The sequence below is a fragment of the Trachurus japonicus genome, chromosome 17 (genome assembly GCF_045865225.1).
Source record: "Trachurus japonicus isolate A0001 chromosome 17, Traja_1.0".
In the NCBI taxonomy this organism is placed as follows: domain Eukaryota; kingdom Metazoa; phylum Chordata; class Actinopteri; order Carangiformes; family Carangidae; genus Trachurus; species Trachurus japonicus.
Window position 1 is genome coordinate 28,666,672 of NC_140923.1, and position 24,925 is coordinate 28,691,596.

Consider the following 24,925-nt stretch of genomic DNA (forward strand, 5'->3'; position numbering starts at 1 on the left):
TAATTTGCGGGGGAATTTTTACTTTACAAATTCCTGACATGGCGCATTCGCACGGGATTAAGATCACAGACGTCCTCCGCAATTATTACAAATTATCTGAGGTCCCCAGGTAATACTAATCCCGTGCGAATAGGGCATATGTCTATATTTTAAGCTTGTTTGTAGCGGAAGCTCCCAGTGTCTCAGTTCACTGCCGTCTCATTCAATACAAGAGGGACATTACAGATGAGCAGCATGGAGGTATTTGGATGTTTTTTGGTGTGTCTTTTTGAACGAAGAAAAGTGAGCACCATTCACAACCATTATATGGACAAATACTATATATATATATATATATATATATATATAGTCAGCCAAGAGTAACTGTTTTTCAGCAGGTTGCACTGTGCTGTTAATAACATGTATATAAATCAATTAACGCTAAGCTGCAACAGCAGTTATTACATTTGGATTGTTTTTGCCTGTTGTATATCAGCATTGACAAGTCTTTTTAATTACACATGATATAATTATCAAAATACAGTTGCTAAAGGTGCTGGGCCTAGAGTTTATAAGAGTTCATTTTTATGTGACCTTCAATAACCCTATCAGTTTGTGGTAACCTCTGTAATCCAGACACAAACAGCTGACTCCGCAGTAGATGGTAAGGATGCAGAGTCATGTAACAATGTGAATTAATGAGTAATACATGGGTGATGAGTGCTGCAGAGAGCACAGAAGCCAAGTAAGGCCAGCTGTTTCTCACACTCCTGTGAATAATATAGTACATATTATTACTGCAATACAATCTCAAACACACCTCAATTTATCAAATGTAGGACAACGCCAAAGTCTCCATTAAAACTCGGGCCAAAGCCCACCAGAGGTTGCAAGGATGAATTTACTTTTTGAGGGCTTCCCCATGTTTGAAAAGGTTTTTTTTTAATCCAGGTGTAGGTATAACAGATTTCTATAGTTGGAGTCACCAATCCAGACAATGTTGCTAGTGTCTAAAGCCCATATGACGACACCATGGTATCATCCATTTTATCAAATGACCACAGTTCATTCTGGCATTTGTTTAATCTATTAAAACTCAATGTTTCAGAGGATGGTTTGCACCTTTGCAACCAGTTTTTAAATTATTGATTTATGTAGAAAATCTAAACACTTCATGTTTACAGGTATTCCAGGACCATGATTTAAAGCTTTATTCAGTTGATAATATTTTTATTTTTATTTTCTGAAATTAAACTGAATGTGTTTGGATTTTCTATCTGTATACTGCATGCAATCAGTACAATCAGCAACACCAAGAAAAACTACAAAATAAACCATTGCATGCTACTCAAAGTAGAAGTCATGACCATGTGAATGCCTGAGCATCAGTCATTGTAATGACTCATGCTCAGGCATTCACATGGTCTACAGGGACATTGTGGCCAAAAGACCGAACAAAATCCAAGTTGAAATTTCAAGATTATTTCAAGTTTGTTTGTATAGGCCATTTTTACAAACTGTTTGTCTCAAAGGGCTTTACATAGCATCATAACAACATTCTATGTCCTTAGACCCTCACATCCACTGAGGAAAAACTCCATAGAAAACCCTTTCAACAGGGAGGGAAAAAATTGGAAAACCCTAACCTCTATAATGTAAGGGATGAAATGTAGACGTCACTCTAAAAGATGGCAGATAACAATCAACCATAAACATTTAATAAGGAAATCATGCAGCAGAAAACTCAATATCTCTCCCAGTTAAAAAAATCAAACAAACAATTAAAACAGTGATTGAAGTCAGTCACACAGAGAGATGCTTGGATGCTCTAAAGGGAGGCAGTGAGGTATTTTGTCTTGCCCAATGGGAACCCTAAAATACTAAAATATTCACCAGGCTTGATGTGTGTGCAAAGTTTTTCAGTTTGTAGCATGTTTAGGCCATCATAAAAGCCATTCTTTTCTCTCTCTTTTTTTTTTTTCTACCGAAGAAGAAATGTTCAAAAAACAATAGGTTCCACACCCTCAGGTGCGCCTGGGGCCTTGTAATCATAAATACAACATGTGTCAAATTGTTGAGATAAACCTTTGTGCTGTCTTGCATGACAGGCATACATATTGATAACATTTAGGCCCTGACCTGAGGTAACGTAAAGAGAGGTTACAGCACGTGAAACATGATGACATCACGAGTATGACTCAATAATAAAATAAAAACAAAATGTATTTTAAATAGATATCTGTGAGGATATAAAGACACTGCAGCAGCTTCTAAAAAATGTTAAGAGCTCTAATATGTCATGACCCACCTGTCTATTTTAAAATCTTTATCCAAGGCTTTGATTTGTTTTGCTGAAGTCATTGTGTTGCTCACACGTGAGTCAAAGTAGCTCCGGTGTTAGTGGAGCCTAAAATGGTAATGGAATGTGTCAATCCAGCAGGATTCAGTGAGCCCTATCTTGCTAAACATGAGCTAGTTAATTAAAAACATGTTATTGTGTCATTCAGGTCAAAGAGTCAGTAGAAGAGGGGGAAGCCAAGGAAGTTATGGTTCATAAAGCCCTTTTCCTATCGTGTGTGTGCGCACAACCACACGTGTGTGAGCATGTACATGACACCGATGCCCCCTAAATCCTCCCTTCCGTCACTCTGTATAAACAGTGTGTTAAAGCAAACATTGAGAAATATCAGTTCGAACTAGAAAGGACTCTGCAGCTTCAATGTCTGAAAGGTTCCTTTGGGTCAAACAGAGAGGAAACTGAACTCAAGATTGAGGTCTTCCAGATCCACCTATTAAACTGCATTCTTGGTGTTTATGCTGCCCATCATCACTTCACTTCATCACACCATCCACTCCACCCTACTGCCAACAACTTGTGTGGTACAAAAAAAAATCATAAATAACGAATGAACAATACAAACCCCCCCCCCCAAAAAAAAAAAAAAAAAAGCATTGGAGTGGAATGGAGTTTTGTGGAATGGAATTAATCATTAACAAATCTTTTCAATAACAAATTGCAAAGCAACTTGAGAATTTTATTTTATTATTTGTTATTATTATTAGGCTATATTATTATTTATTATTTGTGCCATTTTTAACATTGACTTAAGATCAGACCATAATTACTTGTGACTTTTGCCTCGTTTAAAACAAATTCAAATATGGTTCAAAAACAGTGGGTCGACTAGGATTTGTGATGAACAGCATAATGGTCCATCACATGCAGCTAACTAAAGAAAATTCATTCACAGAATAAAAGCTCTGCTTTCATTTGTGGCGTAACATTCAGAAACAAGAAAGAATGTGAACGTTAAATTGAAATAGTGAGATTTCGTATGCAGTGTTATGCTGTCACCTGTTGGATGACAGAAGATGCTGCACCTCTATCCATGAGGGTGGGTTGGGGTGGGGTGGGGTGGAGGGGGGGAGGGGTGAGCAGGTTTTATCATCCCGGAGTTTTGCTCAATAAAGCTCATGCCTTTGCATTGTATTTGAACACTGGTTTACAATCTAGCATTCATCATGTAAATTAAGATGACTTTTAAACAGACTTTTTAGTGTCCCAAATTAGGAGCATGACTGTCCCACATTAGGGAACGGAGATTGCCGGAGAAAACTTTGCAATAAGAGTTGAAATATGTTTGGTATTTCTTTTAGAAGTGTGGTATCAGAATTTTCTCTTTGGATTTCATTAGCCTAGATCACAAAGGATTTCAGAATGGTACAGGATGTAGATTGAAAGTGTTTGCTTCATATCACAATATAGACCAGAAGTCAGAATTTCACAAAATGTCCCACATTAGGCGAATTCACCCTAGGTAGGCTATAACGACATTCAAAAAAAAAAAAGATGACAAATATTTTCCTCCTCCTGTTCACAAAAAGTAGGCCTACTATAGTTGACATTGACATCTTTAAATATGGAGATGGCCTGATTGACAGGATAAATTGAATGCATGATTTTAAAAGAAACTTCCTTTATCTTGTTTGTATTCATGTCTATGTTAAAAGACAGGCTAGATGCGGCGTTGACGGAGACCCAGAGCTGCCTGGCAACGGTTGCAGCTATGGTTGCAGGCTGCACTCCGACACAGTAGGCGGCGGTACGTGTACTGGAGCGCTTCCGGTCTTTAAACCGAGAAGTGTGTGCACCGTGCGTCAAATCTGAAAGTCAGTCAATCTGTTTAGGTAGGACAATGTTGTCTTTACATATACTGCGCAGATTTCGACCGTCTGCTGTTTCTCTGGCGTACAATTACACTCGTATGACGAGCGCTCCACACGGCGCGCTGCTTCTCTCGTCATGTTCCAGAGCAGTTGGTGGCAAACAGCTCCATGTTGTTAGAAGGACGTTCCTCAACCTGGAAAACAAGGTATTAACGCCGATAGTTACACAGCTCTTTGAAGGCAGATTTACTGTTAAATAGTCAGCAAGCTAACTCTATATGTGTATGAATAACAAAGCTACCATATCGCCATTTTTAGGCTGTTAGCTGCTAAGATCACTTTCTGGAATCGACTGATCGTGTCTGCAGGAACATCTCAGCTGTAGCTATCAGTTTCCCTGAAGGAAATATTTGCAGTCGTTAAATTTCTGTTTTTTGTCGGAATGAACACAGATCATTGTCATTCCGCAGGTAACTGAATGACTTAGTCTACTGTCAGATCATACAAAGACGGTTCAGAGTATCTTTGTTAGATCTGTCAGACACATGTGACTTCTTCAAGTGTCCTCACGCTGTTAGTTTTACTAACCGCTGTTGCCACCTCGCGGAGAAAACATAGAACAACATCCAATCATAACATTCAGTATAAAAAATGGCCATCATTACAGACTAGAGCAGGGGGGCTGTTGCACAAAAGTGGAATCCAGGATGATTGAAAAAGCGAGGCCTCATCAGTGTGTTGTGGTTTACACTGGTTGACTAAAGTCTGTGGGAGAATTGTATTAAAGTCAACTTAAATCTAGGAAGAGCAGTCAGATATAGAGTGCCGAAGCGGAAGCAGCCCCATGGGTCCTCAATTCCAAAAAAGTCTCCATACGAATGAATGGGAGTCAAAGATTTATTTTGTGATCCGTTTGAATTGCGCCATGACAAAAAAATATGTCCTCTACCTGTTTAAAACATCACGTTTCATGCCGAGAAATCAGCCGTTTGTTGTAAAACTATTGTAAAATAAAATCCCGAAGAGTCCGTAACCAGAAAGACTACAAGTCGCGTAGGTGACGTCACACACCAAATGCCGCCCTTTCCCGTGTCAGTTGGTGACGTATTTTTTGTGGGACACACACCAGATTTGTAGTCCGCAGAGCGTCGTCACACAAAATACATTCTTCTGTTGCTGTTTTACGATAAACTGCTGATTTCTCGGCATGAAACATGATGTAATAAAACTTGGACTCCCATTTATTCGTATGGAGACTTTTTTCGATTTGAGGACCCATGGGGCTGCTTCCGCTTCGGCACTCTATAGACCCCTTCGCGGCCTACGTCACTGTGACGTCAAGACGTTCACTGGAGGCAAAACAACTGACCCAGCATCTGTTTAGACAGGCGTCTACTGTGTACGGGACAGGTTTTAAATTCATTTTGAACAAATGTTATGCTCAGCAAACATGGAACATATATAATAGGTTCTGTTTAAAAGAGTAAGAATAGAAGGAAAGAGTCAGATCCAGAGCAGCATTCATTTACAAGCACCGATTAAACTTCTTGTAAATAAACGTGTACTCCGCCCACAGACTGTATAGCCCCCGGCTCTCTCCTTGTGTCAGTCCGAGTTCTCAACGGGCCGGACCGAACAACACGACCGGACGTACCGGGTTCAGGTTGAAAACATTTAATAGCTCGGATCGGCGGACCACCGGCTTCTTTTTTTTGCCGCCGTCCGGTTAATGCTCGTGACGTGAGCCCGGGGCCGCATCGGGTCCAGGCTTCAACACCTGGCTGCGGATCTGACCAGGTCGGGTCTTTGAGAACTGTAGCAGGACTGAAGCAGCTTAGAAACTGCTCAAACAGGCGATCATGGGTTTAGTACAAGAACTACTGTAACTGTAGCAGAAAATAGAGATAGACCCGGCCCGGCGTCTGTTTGAGCTTTAGCTTTTATTTGAAAATTTACGGTACATATGAAGGTCGGGAGTCAACTTTTTAAAATAACACTCACGGTCTCTGAGGGTGGGTGTACTAACATATTCACTAAAATATGACGTTTCCTCGTCCATTCTTGAAAAAACAGTCCGTTAAAACATGCTAACCAGCGTTTACAAGCTACAGCGTTTCAGATGTTTTGCCTCCAGCTATGCCCCGCCCACCCGGATGTTTACAATCTGTAAAGGGGTGTATAAGATACCCTCTACTTAGCAGGTTGAGTGAGGGCTGAGTGGATGACAGATGATATCGCACCAGATGTGGACCGGTTCTTCCTATCATACTAATAGAGGGTATGCGTTTACGTCACGTTGCCCTCGGCAACGCCCCGTTCGATCGGACTGAGTGGCAAAACAAGTGTCCCTCAACATGCTGGCGGATAGCGGTGGACTCATAAACTAAATAAATAAATAAAATATCTTATATCAAAACAAATTGATGTCAAAAGGAATCGACAACCAGCTCCCCAAAACCGTCTGCTCCACTGACACTTCCTGTAACACGCAGTGTGACCGCGGTACCTGCAGAGTGACTGACAGGCTCACTGTTACTGTGCAGAGGGACGAGATTACAGCTGTTACTGTCGTCCTGACAGTGACTCCCGACGCTTAAACCTGCGCGCTGCTTTTATTCTGAAAAACTCTGACCAGTCAAACTGTAGGATGTGTTAGAGGACTAATTTATCTGTCTAAACTGGTCTAAACATCATAACTATGACGCCTGAAACTGTAAACACAGCTGATCGATCGAAAAAAATGACCGCTCCAGTTAATTTACTTTCGGTCATTAAGAACAGGTTATTGAATGTAACTCGGTCAGACTGAGACGTATCCTCAAGATTTTTAGCAGCTCTGTTAGGCCATGCATGCTTTACATGCTGGCAAAGCTAGACATGTCAGAGAAGAGAAAGTCGGAGAAAATCGCTTCGTTACTTGCTCGTTTTTAAACTTTGGCGGCTCTGCCACTCGTCTTTTTGTCACTCAGTGGACGTTCCACAGCGACTTCCGAGTACCGTGACGTCATGTGCATACCCTCTATTGTGGTCCACATTGATTGTAATGCTGTCCCTTATGTGGGTCATCACTCACCATTCAAATCATTTCATGATTATCAGGGTGAGAACCACCATTCATGCCTGATGAAGCAGATTTTTTTTCAGCACAGTTAAACATTCACCCCTTAGTAATCCATAGCCTTCCTGGTGTCACTTTAATTATAAAAGTAACAGTCGTAATAACAACACTAATCTTATTTACATGATGGAGATGGTTCACTTTCTTCAGCCTGGGTTTTTTTTTCATTTGTTGATTTTCTGGGGTTGACATTTTGACCCATGACCTGGTGGACTAAAATCAAAAGTATATTTGACAAAGAAAGTTTGTTTGATCTCTGTTTTCTACCAATTTGACAGATTAATGGTGGGAAGAGTGACAATTTGTCAATTTTGGATCCATAACTTTGCATATCATTCTACTAACTTATTTAGTGGCTGGGGGCTGATCATTTCTCCATAGACTGCAACACAATCACCCTTTTTTTCCCCTTTTTTTTTTTTTTAACCAGTAGTGAAACGCTGCCAAGGCCAGATTCTTTAACAGGTGTTATAATGTCATTTCTTTGAGCAGGTGCAGTCCCACTGTCCATCATCACGTTTTCTCTCTGCACATGCGAACTCCAAAGATGGGAATCTCATCTACACTGGCAGCCTGGGCAGCGCTGTTCGATGTGAGTCACATTCACTTTGTTGAATCTAAGAAAAACACCATCAGGCTAAACTTGACTTAATTCAAACAATACATGAACAATTAGAGATATGCATTCATTTCATCTGAATTTTTTTTAGTTCACAAGCCTCCACTTTATAAATCTACTTATCACTCCTTCTATATTGCAGTGTAGCCTAGAAGAATATAGCTATTTCCCTATTTTACAGTCACATAAATCTTAACTGATGCATCACCCAGTGAGTGATGAAACTACCTAATGCTTAAAGTTACATTGTGTAGGAATTACTCCCATCTAGCGTTGCGGTTGTATATCGCAAGCATTTCATCATATTTTTCATGCTGCATTCACGTGAAATTGGGCAGACGGACGACAGCCGCTGCACGTAACGGCATAAACAAGCCTCTATGAAATGTAAAAAAAGTGGTCTGGCAAAACAATACACGTGACAATATGTTGTCATGGCGATGTTGTATTGTTTACCTGACCCACGTTTTACTGGCTTTTTCTCGACTTCTGTGACTAAAATGACATCTGGTTTGTTACCGACGGCCGTCTGCCCGACTGCACGTGAATGCAGCATCAGTGTAACGCTCCATTCCTCCTCACTGCGTTACCGCGGTGACTTTTCACAGACGCCACCTCGACCTGAGCCGACAGCTCCGGTGAGTTTCCGTGGTTTCCTACCGTCACAAAAACATGGCGACACAACATGGCAGCCAGCACCGAGCTAACCCGCTCCATGTAGATATGAATGATATGAACGGCAAATTCAGAGCTCACCGGAACACTTGAAAATGAAAAACATACTTTTGAACAAAATAATCGATTGTCGTGAATAGATAACAGGAGAAGTTACACAATGTCCCTTTAAGGAGTGCATACAACATTTAAATAAAATTGACATCTACCTTGCGATAGCAGTATATGGATGATGTATCCTACATCAGCATTTTAACCAGTAACATTTGTTCTCTCAATCTGTTGTTTTTTCAGGGGTGAAGATGTTTTCATACAGCACCAGTGGGGCCAGCCTCCTCCTCATGCCCCACATCCTTCTAAAGACAGGAGTGGGAGTCCAAAGCTTTGCCATGCAAGCTGCTTTCTGTGGAGTCATTGGCTTTTTTACATTCCTCACCCCTGTGCTCCTCCACTTCATAACCAAGGGCTACGTGGTCCGGCTGTATCATCACCCTGACAAAGACGCCTACACTGCCGTCACCTATAGTGTCCTCCTCATGGAAAAAAAGAACATGTTTCACCAAAGCCAGGTCAAGATCCCAGCCATCAGCAAAATGTTCACTACCTTCTATGCCAACAACATGGGACTGCTTGTAAACCCAGACCTGTTCACTGTTCCTCAAGACTACAATCACCTGATGGGCTACGATAAGCCCTTTAGCTTCAACACAGATGACATGGACAGGCCTGATAAGAGCTGAAAGCAACAGGGTGAATGTGGTGTTGGCGTATGAATTACACCCCCAACTTGAAACTGCACAGTACAGATATCCTCCCAATGGAGTACAACCATGGAAGACTTGTCACATGAAATAATTTATCAACTGCATCTGATTTTTTGGGTCAATTTTTAATTTATGTGTCATAAAAAATAAATTATAACTTCAACATCATGACATTGTATTTGTTTGAAATAGAGCAATTTTGAATTTTGCTGGCTTCATGGTTTTAGGTGTTGTAACACGATATTCTGTCGCAAGGTTAGTATGACCTCAACACTTTTTAGCGGTGACTCATATAGTACTCTAAAAGGACACAAAATGTTTCATTTTTATTTTATAAGACTGGAGAAACCAGAATGGAGATAGGCAGATATAAGTCCAAGGAGGCAATTCTGGATATCCTCAGTTTTGTTACATATTTCATACCACTAACACCACTGGATTCGTGAGTGTTTCAGTAGTAATACAGATTTAAAAAATTACCTGGGTCATAGTACTAACACCGAAATGATGTTTCCACTCATTTACACTGAGGAAAGAATTGTGTTTCTACAAAAGCAGCTGAACATAAGAAAAGTTAAACAGATGCCATAGGGGAGCTGTTCAAAGGCACAATACAGATTTGATTTATCTTTAACATTTAGATTTGAAAAAACTTAAAGGGATAGTTCAACATTTTGGCAAATTGGCCTATTGTCATAATCCCTATAGTCATAGCAGTAGGTTTATTACCTTTGTTTATTACCAGTGCAAGCTGTTTTTGAGATCAGCTGGGCCGAGATGCAAGCTGCTCAGCTAGCGCAACGGGGGCTGCATGAACTTTTGACTCTTATCTACCGATAAAATTTTGCTTATCACAAGGTATCCAAGACATACAAAATAAAGCAGATCACTATCACAACATAACACATGAATTCAGATTTTGCTGTGTTCTCTTCATTATTTACCATGATTTCACAGCAGAAACGTTCAACTGTAAATCAGTACTTGCTAATGATCCTGATTAAAAGGCTGGCTGTAGAAGTATCAGCTAAACTCACTGACAGACTTACCGCAGATGGTCCAGAAACATCTATAGTAGAAATAGAACTAGCTTGAAGCCAGTGACCTTTTCAGTGGTTTGAGAAGTGAACAAAACCATGCAAGTAAACACATACTTCAACACAAAGCCAAATAAATATAATACCAGGCTGTGGTGGCAAGACATTTTACAGTACTATATATGACTCAGGAGAACATATAGTTGGTCAAAGAGACGAGAAAAGCACCAGTCCAGCTCATTTAAGTTTTATTCCAAACAATCCTCAAGGTGACATTTGCAGTGAACCCAATTCTGTGTGACGCACCACACAGGTTGTCCTTGTTGTGGTCTCTTTAACGCTCAGCTGAGGCTGTATATACGGCTGTATATACTGCTCTTAGTGGACACAAGACCACACTCTACTATTTCTACTGGAGAGATGGTGGTGTATGGAGAACCAGACTCAGACTGCGAGGCTGCTTCCTGACTTAATTTCAGAATCCAGCTCATGAATCATGCATTACAAGGATGCAGAGTTTGTTAGGCTCCAGAAAGGAAAGCTTGAAGCTGAAGGTTAATTTAACTTTTTCTCAAGATTTAAATTGTTGTTGTTTTTAAAGGTTCGTTTTAAGTGTGTTTCAATGTGGCCCCCTGTAAGAGTAACGGCGCGTTAGGGCTCAGCTCATGGGGATCATCACAAATGAACAACTATCTTCCATTCTCGCACCCACAGAAAACCATGAAGAAAAAACATGCACAATACCCAGTAAACTTTGCTGCTCTTAGTATTCATTGAAGTCATTATATTATGCTGTGTTTGTTTCCCGTTATATGAAATTATACACAGTCAGGGAAACATCAATCATGGCGTACCTGAGCATAGGTTTACAGCTTATCATTGCTACCAATGGCAATGAGCTATAATCTGCATTTCAAAAGTGTTCCACAATATTTAATGTGTTTACTCTTTATTTTTTACTGTAGAAAACTGGTTAGTGGCCATCCATAATCAACCATACACATTGACCTTTACTACAATTTATGTTGATAAAATATGGTTGACTTATGACTAACCCCACCTTATGCACAGATATTTTGGTTGTTAGGGGCTATACTTTTTGACCGATCTTGTTCATTAATTTTAGAAATGTGTCTTTCATTCCCAATGGCTGTATACCAAATTTGGTATTGAAAAAAGTACAAATTCACAGGGCTCTATTCACTTAGCAGTTTTTTTGTATGCTAATCAGCTACAATCCATAATGGTAGCTGCAATTATCACAGAAGTCTTTGTAGAGAATATTGACCTAGAAAGGTGATGTACCATTTGTAAAGAGTACTCACTGATGTAACATTTGAAGACAAGAGTTTCAGAGTGGCACAGGCAGCCTTTCACAAATTCAGCACTGTGACCCTTAGTTTAATATTTCATCCTGTCATCCAATCATCCTGCTACCCTCTGAAGATGAAGGAAGGGATTTTTAGGGATTTAGGAATGGCTACTGTTACTGTGCGTTCACACCAAAAGCTTCCAAAGCTTCAAAAATGCCATAAGTTAATTCATTTTCAATGAGAGCCCGGCAACCTGAGTGACCAAAGCGCCAACAGCCGTCAGCCGCGCTTCCAAAGCTTCACCAGACGAGAAGTTGAGTCTCGGTTAACTTTATGGTAATTAGCTATGACGCGGTTCGGCGGCAACCAGTCAGAATAGAGGTGTCCTTCAGCTCCTCTAAATGACCAACGCGATCGAACTTTGACGTCAGTCAGGTGAAGAGCGATCAAAGCGGCTAAAAATATTTTGCCGCTATGGAAGCTGTCTTTTCTGAAGCACATCCTCGGGCGACTTTGCCTCTTTGGAAGCTTTCGGTGTGAACATACAGTTAGTGTTCACCATTAGCAAGTGTTTGCATGTATATACACATGAAGAAAATGTATCATCACCCCAAGTTGCAAGCATGCCTGCATCTTGGGTGTCTTGTCCGAGCCATTAAATCAGCCATGGTAGTTTACAGTTGCAGCTATGTTGATTCCACAGTCCTGCTCTGTGGCCCATGACAGTGTCTAAAATCCATCCGACTGGTTGGTGTTTGGGTAACCATGATGATGAAATCGTGCAGGCCTGCAAATGTTCACAGACTCTTCTTTACAAAAAAGTAGTGGCACATGTTTCTCTTCACCTGAGCACATGACTGATGGCCCTGTTTTTGTCCTTCAGTGCTTTTCAAGGTATCAGTTTGGTAGTTTCTCCAGTATGGCCTTATGGTCCACACCCACACTAGCCACCAGCCCTTCTTTGTTGAGTGCTGCTCCACTGTAGTCAATGTCCTCTCCCTTTAGGGTCGTCATGTGGCCTCCTGCAATCACAGTGATTACCTGTTATTGGTACAATGCACTACACACAGAAATAATATATATTTATGTGTAAATAACTATAACGTATATTTTTTATTTTATTGCCGTTTTCTCATGATAACTACTTATTATTTTGTTATCTCGATATAACAAAGTCCACTAGAAAATTTCCTCTGGGAAATTTTGAGAGGGCCAAAGGAGCTACGGCCGGTTTTGCCATCTCTGTCAACATGGGAATCAAACCCACAATCTTAAGGTCAAGACAGAGCTGATCAGACACATGATCATCTTTCTATAAGCACTGATATGGAGAAGCTGTAACCACATTAGGTTACCTATGTGTGTGTGTGTGTGTTTGTGTGTAATCACATGAAGTTACCTTTGTGTGTGTGTGTTTGTGTGTGGGAGAGAAGTACGCGCATATGCGCGCATGTGTATGTTACCTGTGTTTTTATTGTTTTATTATCCTGTGATACCGAACTAATGTTACAACAAAGACCATTTTCTCGCGATAATGAAATAATTTATTGTTTAATGTGTTGACATGGTTGCATGTCAACACATGGTTGACATGGTTGCATGTCAACACATTCCATTAATGTGTTTGGACAAAGAGTTTGGACATGGGGCAGTAAACTTCAGTCCACTCTACTTGCTGGTGTGATTATTGTCCACGGCAATAAAACTTCATTCAGTCAACATTAACTTACTGGCGTTAGTTTGTTTACTGTGCTGCGTTTATTTAAGGTGCGACCAGTTAGCATAAACAGATGAGAGGTTGACCAACTCCCATCTATCCTGTTTCAGCTAAGCTAGCTAGGTAGCAAGACAGCAATATGTTCATTGGCTTTATTTGAGCAGCAAAGTAGGCTACATACAGTTGTGCTCAATAGTTTACATATCCTTGCAGAATTTGTGAAATACTGGCTATATTTCAGAAAATATAATTTTTATTCAGAGTTAGTGGCTGGGCGAAGCCATTTATTATCACACAACTGTGTTTGATCTTTATAAACCCTAATGATAGGTGCAACCACCAAAATGGCCCTCATCAAAAGTTTACATACCCTCAAAGTTTTACCCTGATAATCTACACACAGATTGACACAGACTGGTTTAAAGCTTCAGTTGGTAACAATTATTCAGTCATATTTGCTGGAACTGTCACTATATTCTGATGGTCAGACATTAAATGAGTAATTTAGGACAAAATCCAACTCCTCTGGCTCCACCTACAGCCTGTAATCGTATTTGCCAAAATCCACCGCGCCCGACGATTTTTAAATGGCCACTCAGGGGAACTGTCCACGCCTGTAACTTGATTGCTTGTAATTAGTGTCTGTGTATAAAAAGTCAATGTGTGGTGGCTCTGAAGTGCAAAACACAACGGCAAATCAGACAACAACGACAAAAGAGAAAACACAACACAAAAAGAGAAAACACAACGGCAAAAGAGAAAACACAACACAAAAAGAGAAAACACAACGGCAAAAGAGAAAACACAACACAAAAAGAGAAAACACAACGGCAAAAGAGAAAACACAACGGCAAAAGAGAAAACACAACACAAAAAGAGAAAACACAACGGCAAAAGAGAAAACACAACACAAAAAGAGAAAACACAACGGCAAATCAGAAAACACAAAAGCAAAAGAGAAAACACAACACAGAAAGAGAAAACACGACATCAACCAAACCGGAAAAGGTAGGTACCCTCGGGCGACATGGATCGTCCTGATTGGACAAAAGAACTGGTCCGTGCTTTGAACCGGAAAGACAACACCGCCAGCGCGACAGACAAGCGGGACTAGCACAGAGGCCACTCAGCCTTTATAGAAAATATTTTGATTTCCTATGTAATGCAGGAGGTGTGATTTTTCTTTCACTGTGATTTGAGAAATGTCAGAAATGTCATTGTATTTGTTCTACATGTTTAATAAAGAAAGTTAAAAAAAAAACTAGCACAGAGGCCACTATGTATTGCCCAAAATGTTTTGCTTTTGTGTTTTCTGATTTGCCGTTGTTTAGTAATTTGTTGTTGTGTTTTCTGTTTTGTTGTTGTGTTTTCTGATTTGCTGTTGTGTTTTCTCTTTTTGTGTTGTGTTTTCTCTTTTGCCGTTGTGTTTTCTCTATTGCCGTTGTGTTTTCTCTTTTGCCGTTGTGTTTTCTCTTTAGCCGTTGTGTTTTCTCTTTTGCCGTTGTGTTTTCTCTTTAGCCGTTGTGTTTTCTCTTTTTGTGTTGTGTTTTCTCTTTTTGCCGTTGTGTTTTCTTTTTGTGTTGTGTTTTCTCTTTTTGTGTTGTGTTTTCTCTTTTGCCGTTGTGTTTTCTCTTTTTGTGTTGTGTTTTCTCTTTTGCCGTTGTTGTCTGATTTGCCGTTGTGTTTTGCACTTCAGGGCCACCGTATCAATGAGATTCTGGGCTCTTGACAAACACCTGCACATTTCATCCATTGCTGCACTGACTTTGTTGGATTCTTGATGTTGTACGGCGCTCATGGGACTTCCACAACAGGTAAACGGTGGCAACAGGTACAATGTCAGCCGTGCTGGACCAATACGGGAAGAAAAGAGCACCTCTGAGTGATGCCAATCAGCAGTGTTCATTCAAGCTCTCATAAAAGTGGAAATTGAGGAGTTCTGTTGATACCAAGCCACGGTCTGGTATCATCAAAAATTTGTTGGTCAGACTCTCTGATCTTTTTTTTTTAATGACAGCCAGAATTAAGAAAAATCATTTTCTCTTACGGCTTCTTACTAGGAGTGATGAGTTCCTACATGAACACAGTATATTAGCATGACAATAATATTTGTTTTTTGACACTGAAGACATTGTTATCTCTGTTGTTAATGTCTATACCCGAGTTTTGAAAGGGTTAAATGAGTTGAAATTTGTATTGTAATTTTAATGAACATGAAAATCAAATCTGAATTTGAAACTGAAACAACACGAAAACTGTCATGGACAACTGCTGTTACATTACCCAGTGCATTTAGTAGAGCTGCACCAGCGCAGATGTCCCATTTCTTAATGAAGGTTATGTGAACATAAACATCAGCCTGGTCCATCGGACTTGTTTCATGCACAGGCATCTCCAAGAGTGACAGAACCTTATATCCTGAGAAAGAGACAGGAGTGGGAGATGTAGAGAGAGAGGTAGAGGGAGAATTAAACCATATATCCAATGACATCTCTGGCTGCCTCTGAAGCATGCATCATCCTTTTAAATAAGGTCCCACATTTTCTTCCTCTCTCTTGTGTTTTTAACATTTTCTAAAGATCCATATGAAGTTACGTCATATGGACGACAATGTGCATCTATAGTATTTTCTTGACCATTATAAGACTGTGCAAGTAAATTTGCCTTATTTTTAATACTGATGAAATATGGAGGGGGCCACTCAAAAGAATGTGGAATCTGTCATTCCAGGTGGCAGGTCCCAGATGACAATGAACAGATCATGAATAGCTAAACATAAATGTTGAATACATCATAGATCATCTTGTTAACTTCAAGATCTCTAGGCCCAGAACCCCACAGTGAAGGACGTATGTGTGTGAGAGTATGGGCATGTTTTTGGGAGGAAAAAGTAGCTTTCGAGGCTGTATGTGCAGTACATGAGACATACATCTAAGCAAACTCTGTACTCACCTGCTCCACCTGCTTCTGTGATTGTTGTGCTGTTTCCAAAAGCATCATGAATGTAATTTCTGACTTTTCCAGAGTGGGAACGTGATACAATCACACTTGGAGGGCTAATGTTATATGAAGATCTTGGATTCATATTTGATCCCTGGCCGACATATGCCCAGGCTGGGGGGTTGTGGCAGGGAGACAGGAAGACAAGGAGAATTGAGGGTTAGACAGGCAGATGAACACATTTTGTCAAGAGGCATTTAAAGTCCCCCTCCCGCGACCCTTTTTGGTTATTTTAAATCCAGCAGCTCATTAGCAATGCACCTCTGGAGGGTGGGCGGAGACTGCGCTGCTCTGCACCCGCCCAGCCCCCCCGGCTCGCTGACAGCTGGACATTGTACAATTACCGATTCAGTGCGTTTAGCGTAAAACTGCACACTGTGATTTGATCCCAGACTGGAATATAGTCCTTGTTTACGGTGCAAGCTGCTCTACCAGGTGAGCTATACCTGTTATACCTTGACAGCTACACCGAGCTGTCAATCCTTTCACCTCTGAGCCAGATGCAGACCGGGGCGGGAGCTTGTAGCACTAGTGCCCTCCCCTGGAGCTGTGACACATCTACTCCAGTCTCCCTGAAACGGCCAGTTTGCGTCTGCCATTGGTTCACAGCAATTTGAAGGCAGAAAAACTCAGAAATGCAATTTTGCACTTCCTTTTCTGCTGATATGTCCTCTAACAAAAGAAAAATGCCACAGGAACATGTGAAAAGCACAAAAAACACGATTTCCATGGGAGGGGGTCTTTAACTATTAAATCTTACCCATGCTAATTTCACAGTTTATTTCTCTAAATATTGCAGTACAGTGCAAGGTAAGCATTGTGATCCATGTGTGTCAAAATACTGTAGAGATACATGGATCAGCATTACATTAGATCTTATGGGTTCAAGAAAAATCCATAAGATATACCTCTGAAGATTTCTAGAAAATACAAATGAACTTACTTTTTTACAGTTTTGGTTTGGTTATTTATTTCATTCATCGACAAAAAAAAAAAGAAAAGGAAAAAAAACAGTTTAATACAAAAACCAAACTAAAACAACTCCTGAATGAAAGGGACAAGAAATCATTTTACAAGATACATAATATACGTGTCAAAACAAATATGGCTGCAGACCAGTCAACAGCTCACAGTCTGGGTAAATCCATAAGTCACACTCAAATGTTGCCATGCAAAGATTTTATATACATACATAAACATCCACATATGAGTATGTATGAGATTCTTACTCAAAGCATTGTTTCACAGCTAAACCCTATTGTGAAGTGGCATCTTGTTGTGCAAAATGTGCTTACCTGTGAACTGAGTGAAAGGCTGGTGAATTACCCCAATGACTGGTTTACCCTCCAAAGCCACGCAAACCATTGTGGTCACATACTTGACAAGGTTCTCTGTGGAGAAAGAAATGGGCAGATACAGACACCTTCAGTAAATGAAAACAGTCCTATTATTTGTCACTATATTAATTACATGACTACAGAAATTTCATACTAGACTCAGACAGGATAAAATCCTTGAAGAAAAAAATGGGTGAAATTATTTACAAAGCCTAAAAAGAAGTGAAAGAGTAAATGAAATTCTAGATTGTGCCGTGACAGCTTGCCATGAGGTGGTGGTATGACTATAACCAAATAAATGGTCGGACGATCCGCTCGCAATACTAAAACCCGTGTCTGATCCGGAGCAGACTTTTCACCAGCATAAGTTGACAGTGTAACTCAAAAGGGATTCATGTAAGTCATGGGGAATGAGTGGAAGTTCAATTTAAATAGGCCAAAGTTGTCAAAATAAACAAGGGTCTTTTTTCCTTAATCCTGCCTCATTAAACAACTCCCTGATTCCTTCAGACACTGATAAAATGAACCGTTATAGAGTCAGCATCCTTAAGAACTCAGGGTCATTCAGACCAGAGTCAACAGTCAACAATTTGAGACTGCAGTAATACCCCTTTCCCACTGGTCAAAAAACCCATTTAAACCCGCTAACAATCGGCTTTTGGTGGCAGTGGGAAAGGCGCACCGAGCCGCGTCGACGCGGGTCAAACGACTCGGCAAGCGAAGTAGGTTAAAATCGCCTTTAATCGGCTCGGCTCCGATCGGCTTGCAGTGGGAACGCCAGACCCGGGTCAACCCGCTAATTTACGTGATGACACTGAACGTTACGTGACACCACGTCATCGCGCCGGTCGCGTCTCATATCACGTACCAAAACAAAGCTCTGCTCCGCTCTGCTCTCATCCGAGACTGGGATCAAAAGATCAAACAACACTGACCAAAAACCACTGGGGGGGCAGACTCGGCTCATTTTGGTCAATGGGAAAGGGGCCAAATGCCGATGGTTAGCGGGTCGACCAGCGTTTAAAAAACCTGCGTCGACCTGCTAATTTTAGTGGGAAAACGGCTTAACATACACACCTGTATATTCCTGGGTGGCATCTAGAGGATCGATCCACACTGTGACGTGCTCAGCAGAAACTTCTCTGCCTCCCTCAATCTTGTCTAGTATGTCAGCTGGAATGTCTCGGCTCCAAGCTGCTGCCTTATCCACCGTGTTGTCGTGTTCCTCACTGTTCACCTGTAGATAAAAACATGCAGACGGAATTATGTGGATGCATTAGCAATTAATCTTTCTGGTTCAGTTGGACTGAAATCTTGATGAAACAAATCCAGGAAATTTTAAACGAGCATAGATCTCAAATACAAAGGCAAAATTCAGTACGTTTGCATGATGTTGTGTTTACTTGTGTTAATCCGGCTCAAACCCTGTGCTTGTATAATGGGAAAAGGTCAAACTAATGTGGTCACGTAGCAGCTCCTTTTTTCATTCATGGGCTTCCCAAGATGTGCCCATGCAGGACTCTGATCTCTAGTAATCTCAGATCAGTTAAACTCGTCATGATAACAACCTTACATTCTATCTCAAATAAACAAGTTTTTTTTGTGACGTCTATATCTCCATAGTGCGAAATCAATAAGTGAAAAAAAAAAGAACAGTATAGCAATAAGAAGGATAAAAGCAACTGGTACAACATGGATAATGGTTGTATTCACCGTGACATCTGGGAAGGTGTTTCTTAAAAGGTTGTACATCTTTCTGTGAGACTGCAGGTCACCAAGAGTCAGAAGCTCATTGGCTCCCTCCTTTGTCTTGCCCTTTGACCTCTCCTTCAGATTATTTTCCTCATGTACCTTCTTCACCTAGGGAGGAAGAGAAGAACACAACACATGCTGCTGATACAGTTGAAGATCCCCAGATGTACCCAAATGTATAGCTGTGGTTTCTTTAGAGACCAGTGTTTCCTCTACATTCATTTAGGAGTGGTGGCCCGCCATTCCTAAATCCTAGCAACAATAACCTGCTGATCAACTCTGTGAGTCAGAGCAATAAAACTGTCAGAGTTAAAAGCTAAATATTTATCGACAGCCTATATAAGTAAATAGAAAGACTAGAGAGATAGAGACATTTTAGAGCTGATGTATGGTAGAAAAAGACAACAAAAAACTATGTAAATCAAATCAAACTGGATTAGTGAACTGTTTCACTCTTAATGAACATGAAAGTGAACTCATGTCATCCTCCCTAACTGAACACATTATCTAGTTTCTTAAGGATTAGTCAGGATGCTCCTTGAACTGGCAGCATCAGCAAAAAATACATAACAGTATCATATCAAAAATATTGAGAATCAATCAATATCAAAAAATGTATCTTGATAAACTTTTTGGCAATATGATCGCCCTGCCATATATATTCAATATTTGCATTTTAGAAAACTTGAGAAGGTTAAGAGGGTTCCCTGAACCGCATGGAACAAAAATACACACTACTCAAACCCTTACTGCTTAGTAACTCTTTGTAAGTCAGGACTAGGGATAAGTGATCGACCGACGACCAGCTGGTCAGTCTCAGATATCCGATCCACACACACACACACACACACACAAAAAGTTCTTTACTCTAAGTGAAGAAGACTTGAAGTTTGCAATATATTAGTTTTGTTTGTCTTGCTGCCTATGGTATTGGTGCTCATCCGTCAATATTATTATATAATAAGATGTTTTTTTTTTCTCCATGTTTTTATGATGTTTTGTGCTAACAACTGTCAAGCATTGTATTTGTTTGTGTTTCTGTGATGGACGTTCCAGTGTGGAAGTGAGTTGTGATCATTGAGCTGTCAAAAATAATCAATGTTTACCTCTTTGCCACCTAGAACTGCAGCCTCCACTGAAACAGCCAACAAGTCCCTTAGATCCACCTTTTTCCTCTGTCTGCAAAGAATAAGAATGTGTTAGGCTAAAAACAGCACAGATTTGAAGCAGGTGAGTGACGAGGCAGGTTTCAGCAAGAGGTTCAACATGTTGGTACCAATGCAGCCAAGGTGATCTTAATTCTAGGTAATAGCAGGTGGGGTATATCACATTCGATAAAGCTGTAGTAAAGCTTGAGCAAAGAAAGGTGCCATTGCAAACTGTCATCTCCCTTTCCTACTGAGAAGATAGAATATTGATTTTCAGTTTTGCATAAAATCGCCAGGTAGGCTTTATATTTCTGGTACAAATGGCTATTGGATTCTGAATTTTGACTTCAAGGTAACTGTACTGACTGAAGTCAGGCAGGAACCTCAAAAACATGAACAACCTAGTGAAAGGCCAAAGTCAGTGTGTTGCTCATGAAAGGGATAATGGTATGGCCCACCTCAATGCCTGCCCTACATCTTCAAGGTAGATCTCAACCTGTTTTCATATTAGTTAACAACTTCACCTAACCAAGACAGACGCACAAAATCCTAAGAGTTACAAAGTGGGTAAGTGGTGGTAGGTGGTAGGTAGCAGGTTACATTCACAGCCTGCATGTACCTACATGGAGAGGTAACGTGGCGTTACATTACGGCATGGAGGGAAATACAAGCTCTAACGTTACCTGAAAAGGGTTAGGCGGCTGGAGAGAACTCCAGCATACAGGTGGTAGATGACGGCGAGTCCCAGGAGGCAAAACACGGCCACACCGAGCGGTGACAACCGAATACCCATCGGAGCCATGGCCGGAGAGGTGGATTCGCTACGCTGACTGTTGAGAAAACAAACCCGTTCGTCTGGAGATACCGGTGTGTAAACAGCCGAGACGGAAATACGGTAGGCTGGCTGACGTGGCTGTCACCGTCACCACAGTGTCCCAACAATCATCCAACTGGCTGCTTCACACTGGCCGTTTGGATTTCGAATAAACACGTCGATGGTCATGTAGCAAATTGCCTAGAGGTGGACGAAAGTAACCTGCTCACTTATTTCGATTAGTTTCCATGCCATGTAGCATTGCCCGACATCTTCAGCCAGTAACAATCTGCCAACGGAGCGTCGTTAGTTTGCAACGACATTCCGCTCTCCGGTCCGCCAGGCTGCTCCTTATTCTAGAGGTGAACTTGTTGAAACGGGCCAGGTGTTCACTGCCGTCGTAGGCGAGACAGAACAATCACACCACTGTTCAGGCATCTTTCCTCTACGTACGCAGCACAGAGGTCACAGCAGGCGCTTCGTTTCTCTTCCGGGTTACGGCTATGGAGGGTTTTTTTTTTTCCTGAAAAAACTTTATTGTTCAAAAAATGTAAACAACACGTCTTTTTTTAAAATCAAACTTTATTATCACATTTGAGACATTATACAAACATGATATGACATCATACCAACATGAAACAACACTAACAATATGTCAAAAATAAATAAATGAAATAATAAATAAATAAAAATACAATGTATGCATAAGGATAATTATGATCAAAGAGCCACAAAACAAATAGGCTATATGCAAAAATGGAAAAAAAAAAAGAAAAGAAAAATTAAATAAACAAACAAAAAACAGTACAGATTGTATCTAGTTATATGGACTATAATATTTTTCTTGTTTTTTATATATTTTACAGACCGAGTCATAAAAAGATTTAAGTTCCACATAAAATAAAGTTTCATTTGGCATAGCCCGGAGAAATCTGGCTTTGTTTATGTGGAATTTACCCAACAGACACAAGGAATTTCATTATATTATTAACTTCCTTATTTATATAATCAACATTTAAGAATAAGACCACTTTCAGTAATAGCGATCAAAACTTTGAGATTCCCAAATCAGTAAAGATTTCATTCTAAGCTCGCGACGGCTTTCATGCGTATGGGGTTGTGATTAGACTTTGGTAAATACATATCTATGAAAGCTATATTTGATTTTAGCTAATAAAAAGCCAAATAAGCTACATACTGTCCCTTTAAAGAAAATGATATGGGAATTTCATGTGGTGTGATATTGTGCTTGTACAATAATTTCCAATATTACAGTAACCTACCTGTAAATGAATTGAGGATAACTTCACGCAAATCTAGGAATAGAATATTCCACTAGTGTTTTTGAAAATATTCCTGGGAGTATGATACAAAAGGATTAACCATTTATTTTTGTAAATTTAATTGTCTGTCAGGAAATGACCACTTTAAAAAAATGTTTGCTGGGTTGATTCAAATACTGTGCGTATGAACATTTCCTTTGTAGATCCCAATCAACGTGGAATTGAGCGCACATGTAGGAATACCAAACTCATCTCTGTCCACGCATGTATTTAAATATGCAAATCAATTTACATAGGGCCTGAACCAGAGATTCTCCTCTCTGCCTGTTTGGTATGCTGTCTAAAGGGATAAATACCAAACGTAAATGTTCAGAGTTTGGAGGTGGGTGGTTGGGGAGCTGGTTGGACCGGCAACTTAAAGTCATGTCCTGGGTGAGGAATCGCTCCTCTGTTTCTCACCCTGAGGTTTCTCCAACTTTTCCTTGGTTAAAAGGGGGGGGTTCCTCAGTGGATGTGAGGGTGAGGTGAAGAGCAGAGGATGTTGTTGCTGTGTAAATCCTTTTGAGACAAACTGGGCTATGCAAATAAAATTGCCTTGCCCTCATGTTTAATAATTTCATTTAAAAAAAATTATTTCTAAAAAGACAATGAGCCGGAAGAGGGTAGCTCTCGTGGCACAGACTCCTCCACCAGCCCCAGTGTCCCCACCCAGTGCGCGCCGAGCTGTGCTGGAGTCACAGGAACAGATCGTCAGAGCAATAGGTGATGGCATAAATGATCATCTGGGTCAAATGATTAATGTCCTTAGTGACATTAGCAAATCAGTAAATGCTCTGGTCAAAAAGTGAATTTTGTGTCTTTACATGGTTGAAATCACATGTTGCCGGAACCACATGGCTTCCCGTGGTGGGTTGATATGGATGGGCCCAGCGTCAAGTTCCTCTGGTGGGGGGGATGTGCAGGGGCCTCATGTATCAATACTTGCGTGGATTTCATACTGAAACATGGCGTACGCCAGAATCCAGAAACTGTCGTACGCACAAAGAAAATCTGATGCATCAAAGTGTGCGTACGCATGGATCCAAGCACTTTTCCTTTGTACATCCCAATCAACGTGGAATTGAGCGCACATGTAGAAGTGCCGAACTCCTCCCTGTCCACGCCTCCATTTAAATATGCAAATACATGTAAATAAGGCCTGCACCAAAGATTCCCTTCTCCTTACGGTCAGATAACACCATGAAAAACTGTGAGGAAGAGCAATTTAACCAAATTTGAGTTGAAGGTGCTCCTCGATAAAGTTGAGCCGTGTAAACATCTTTATTTATTTATTTTTTTTGCCGTCCTCCGGCACCATCACAAAGGGGGTGGGAGAGTGTGTGTGTGATATAAAGGTGAACGTGAGGCGGAGGACCGCTGTCATCCCAAATGAAAACAGACACTGTACTCGATAATTAAATTATGTGAAATGGATTTATGATTGTCATTTGCCGTTTTTTATACACAGATCGCGTAGTCAATAAATGCAGAAGTGCGCCAGGGAGGCTGATCAAGACACATGTCCAACTTTACGCATGTGTTTATTGACATTAAGTACTTCACACAGTCTGTGTAGTTTAACCAGCAAAAAAAGAAAGTCACTGACAGTGTGATATCTGGGCGGACATGCTCAGTGTGCATCGGGGGTTATAGGACAATTAAACAAATACATTTACTTTGCAGTGCCAGCCTGTAATCTGTTCCCAACTATGCTGAATGAATGAATCGTGCGCTGAACCAGCCATCTCGCCTCAATGTTTGTTAATATGTGATGCATCTGTACATTCACTTCGCACTGCAGCATCTGCAATATCTTAAAACTAAAGCTGATGGTACCACTTTGCGCATGCTTTTAAATCCACCTATCTAATTGCAACACGTGGATGGGTTGTTCATAAATGTGTCTCTGATGTGCATATTACTCTGAGGACTAATTGTTTTCACATTATTAACAGTTTCACAGCTTCACCTCTAAGTGTCGCCAAAGGAACAATAGCTGTAGAAACGTGCGTACGCCAGCTATGGAGTTGGCGTGGGCCACCGCACTTTTCCACGGTCATTTCACTTTTGATACATCTGAACGTTGGCGTGGAAAATGACGTACGCCACTTTTTTGTGCGTACGCAACATTGATACATGAGGCCCCTGCTCTGGCAGTGGCAT

The 24,925-nt window shown here is 40.7% G+C and overlaps 2 protein-coding genes across 2 annotated transcripts; one reads left to right on the forward strand and one right to left on the reverse strand.

The window, feature by feature from the left end:
* The first annotated feature begins 4,094 nt into the window (after positions 1-4,094).
* On the forward strand, positions 4,095-9,572 carry tmem70 (transmembrane protein 70). The gene is made up of 3 exons (XM_085804877.1): positions 4,095-4,352; positions 7,757-7,856; positions 8,853-9,572. Exons 1-3 carry the CDS (start codon positions 4,176-4,178, stop codon positions 9,296-9,298), a joined length of 723 nt encoding a protein of 240 aa, XP_085661003.1. The 5' UTR covers positions 4,095-4,175; the 3' UTR covers positions 9,299-9,572.
* Positions 9,573-12,218: 2,646 nt separating this feature from the next.
* Positions 12,219-21,948, reverse strand: bpnt2 (3'(2'), 5'-bisphosphate nucleotidase 2). The gene is made up of 8 exons (XM_085804798.1): positions 21,310-21,948; positions 20,585-20,657; positions 19,440-19,586; positions 18,804-18,963; positions 17,685-17,780; positions 16,342-16,503; positions 15,673-15,807; positions 12,219-12,694 (listed from the first exon to the last, which is right to left on the reverse strand). Exons 1-8 carry the CDS (start codon positions 21,426-21,428, stop codon positions 12,570-12,572), a joined length of 1,017 nt encoding a protein of 338 aa, XP_085660924.1. The 5' UTR covers positions 21,429-21,948; the 3' UTR covers positions 12,219-12,569.
* Between the last annotated feature and the right edge of the window lie 2,977 nt (positions 21,949-24,925).

Coding starts and splice junctions, on each gene's coding strand:
- tmem70 (XM_085804877.1), top strand. CDS start 4,176: ATGTTGTCTTTACATATACTGCGCAGATTTCGACCGTCTGCTGTTTCT. Junction 4,353..7,756: donor TCCTCAACCTGGAAAACAAG/GTATTAACGCCG, acceptor TTCTTTGAGCAG/GTGCAGTCCCACTGTCCATC. Junction 7,857..8,852: donor CCTGGGCAGCGCTGTTCGAT/GTGAGTCACATT, acceptor TTGTTTTTTCAG/GGGTGAAGATGTTTTCATAC.
- bpnt2 (XM_085804798.1), bottom strand. CDS start 21,428: ATGGCTCCGATGGGTATTCGGTTGTCACCGCTCGGTGTGGCCGTGTTT. Junction 20,658..21,309: donor AGCCGCCTAACCCTTTTCAG/GTAACGTTAGAG, acceptor TATTCTTTGCAG/ACAGAGGAAAAAGGTGGATC. Junction 15,808..16,341: donor CACAGAAGCAGGTGGAGCAG/GTGAGTACAGAG, acceptor TCTCTTTCTCAG/GATATAAGGTTCTGTCACTC.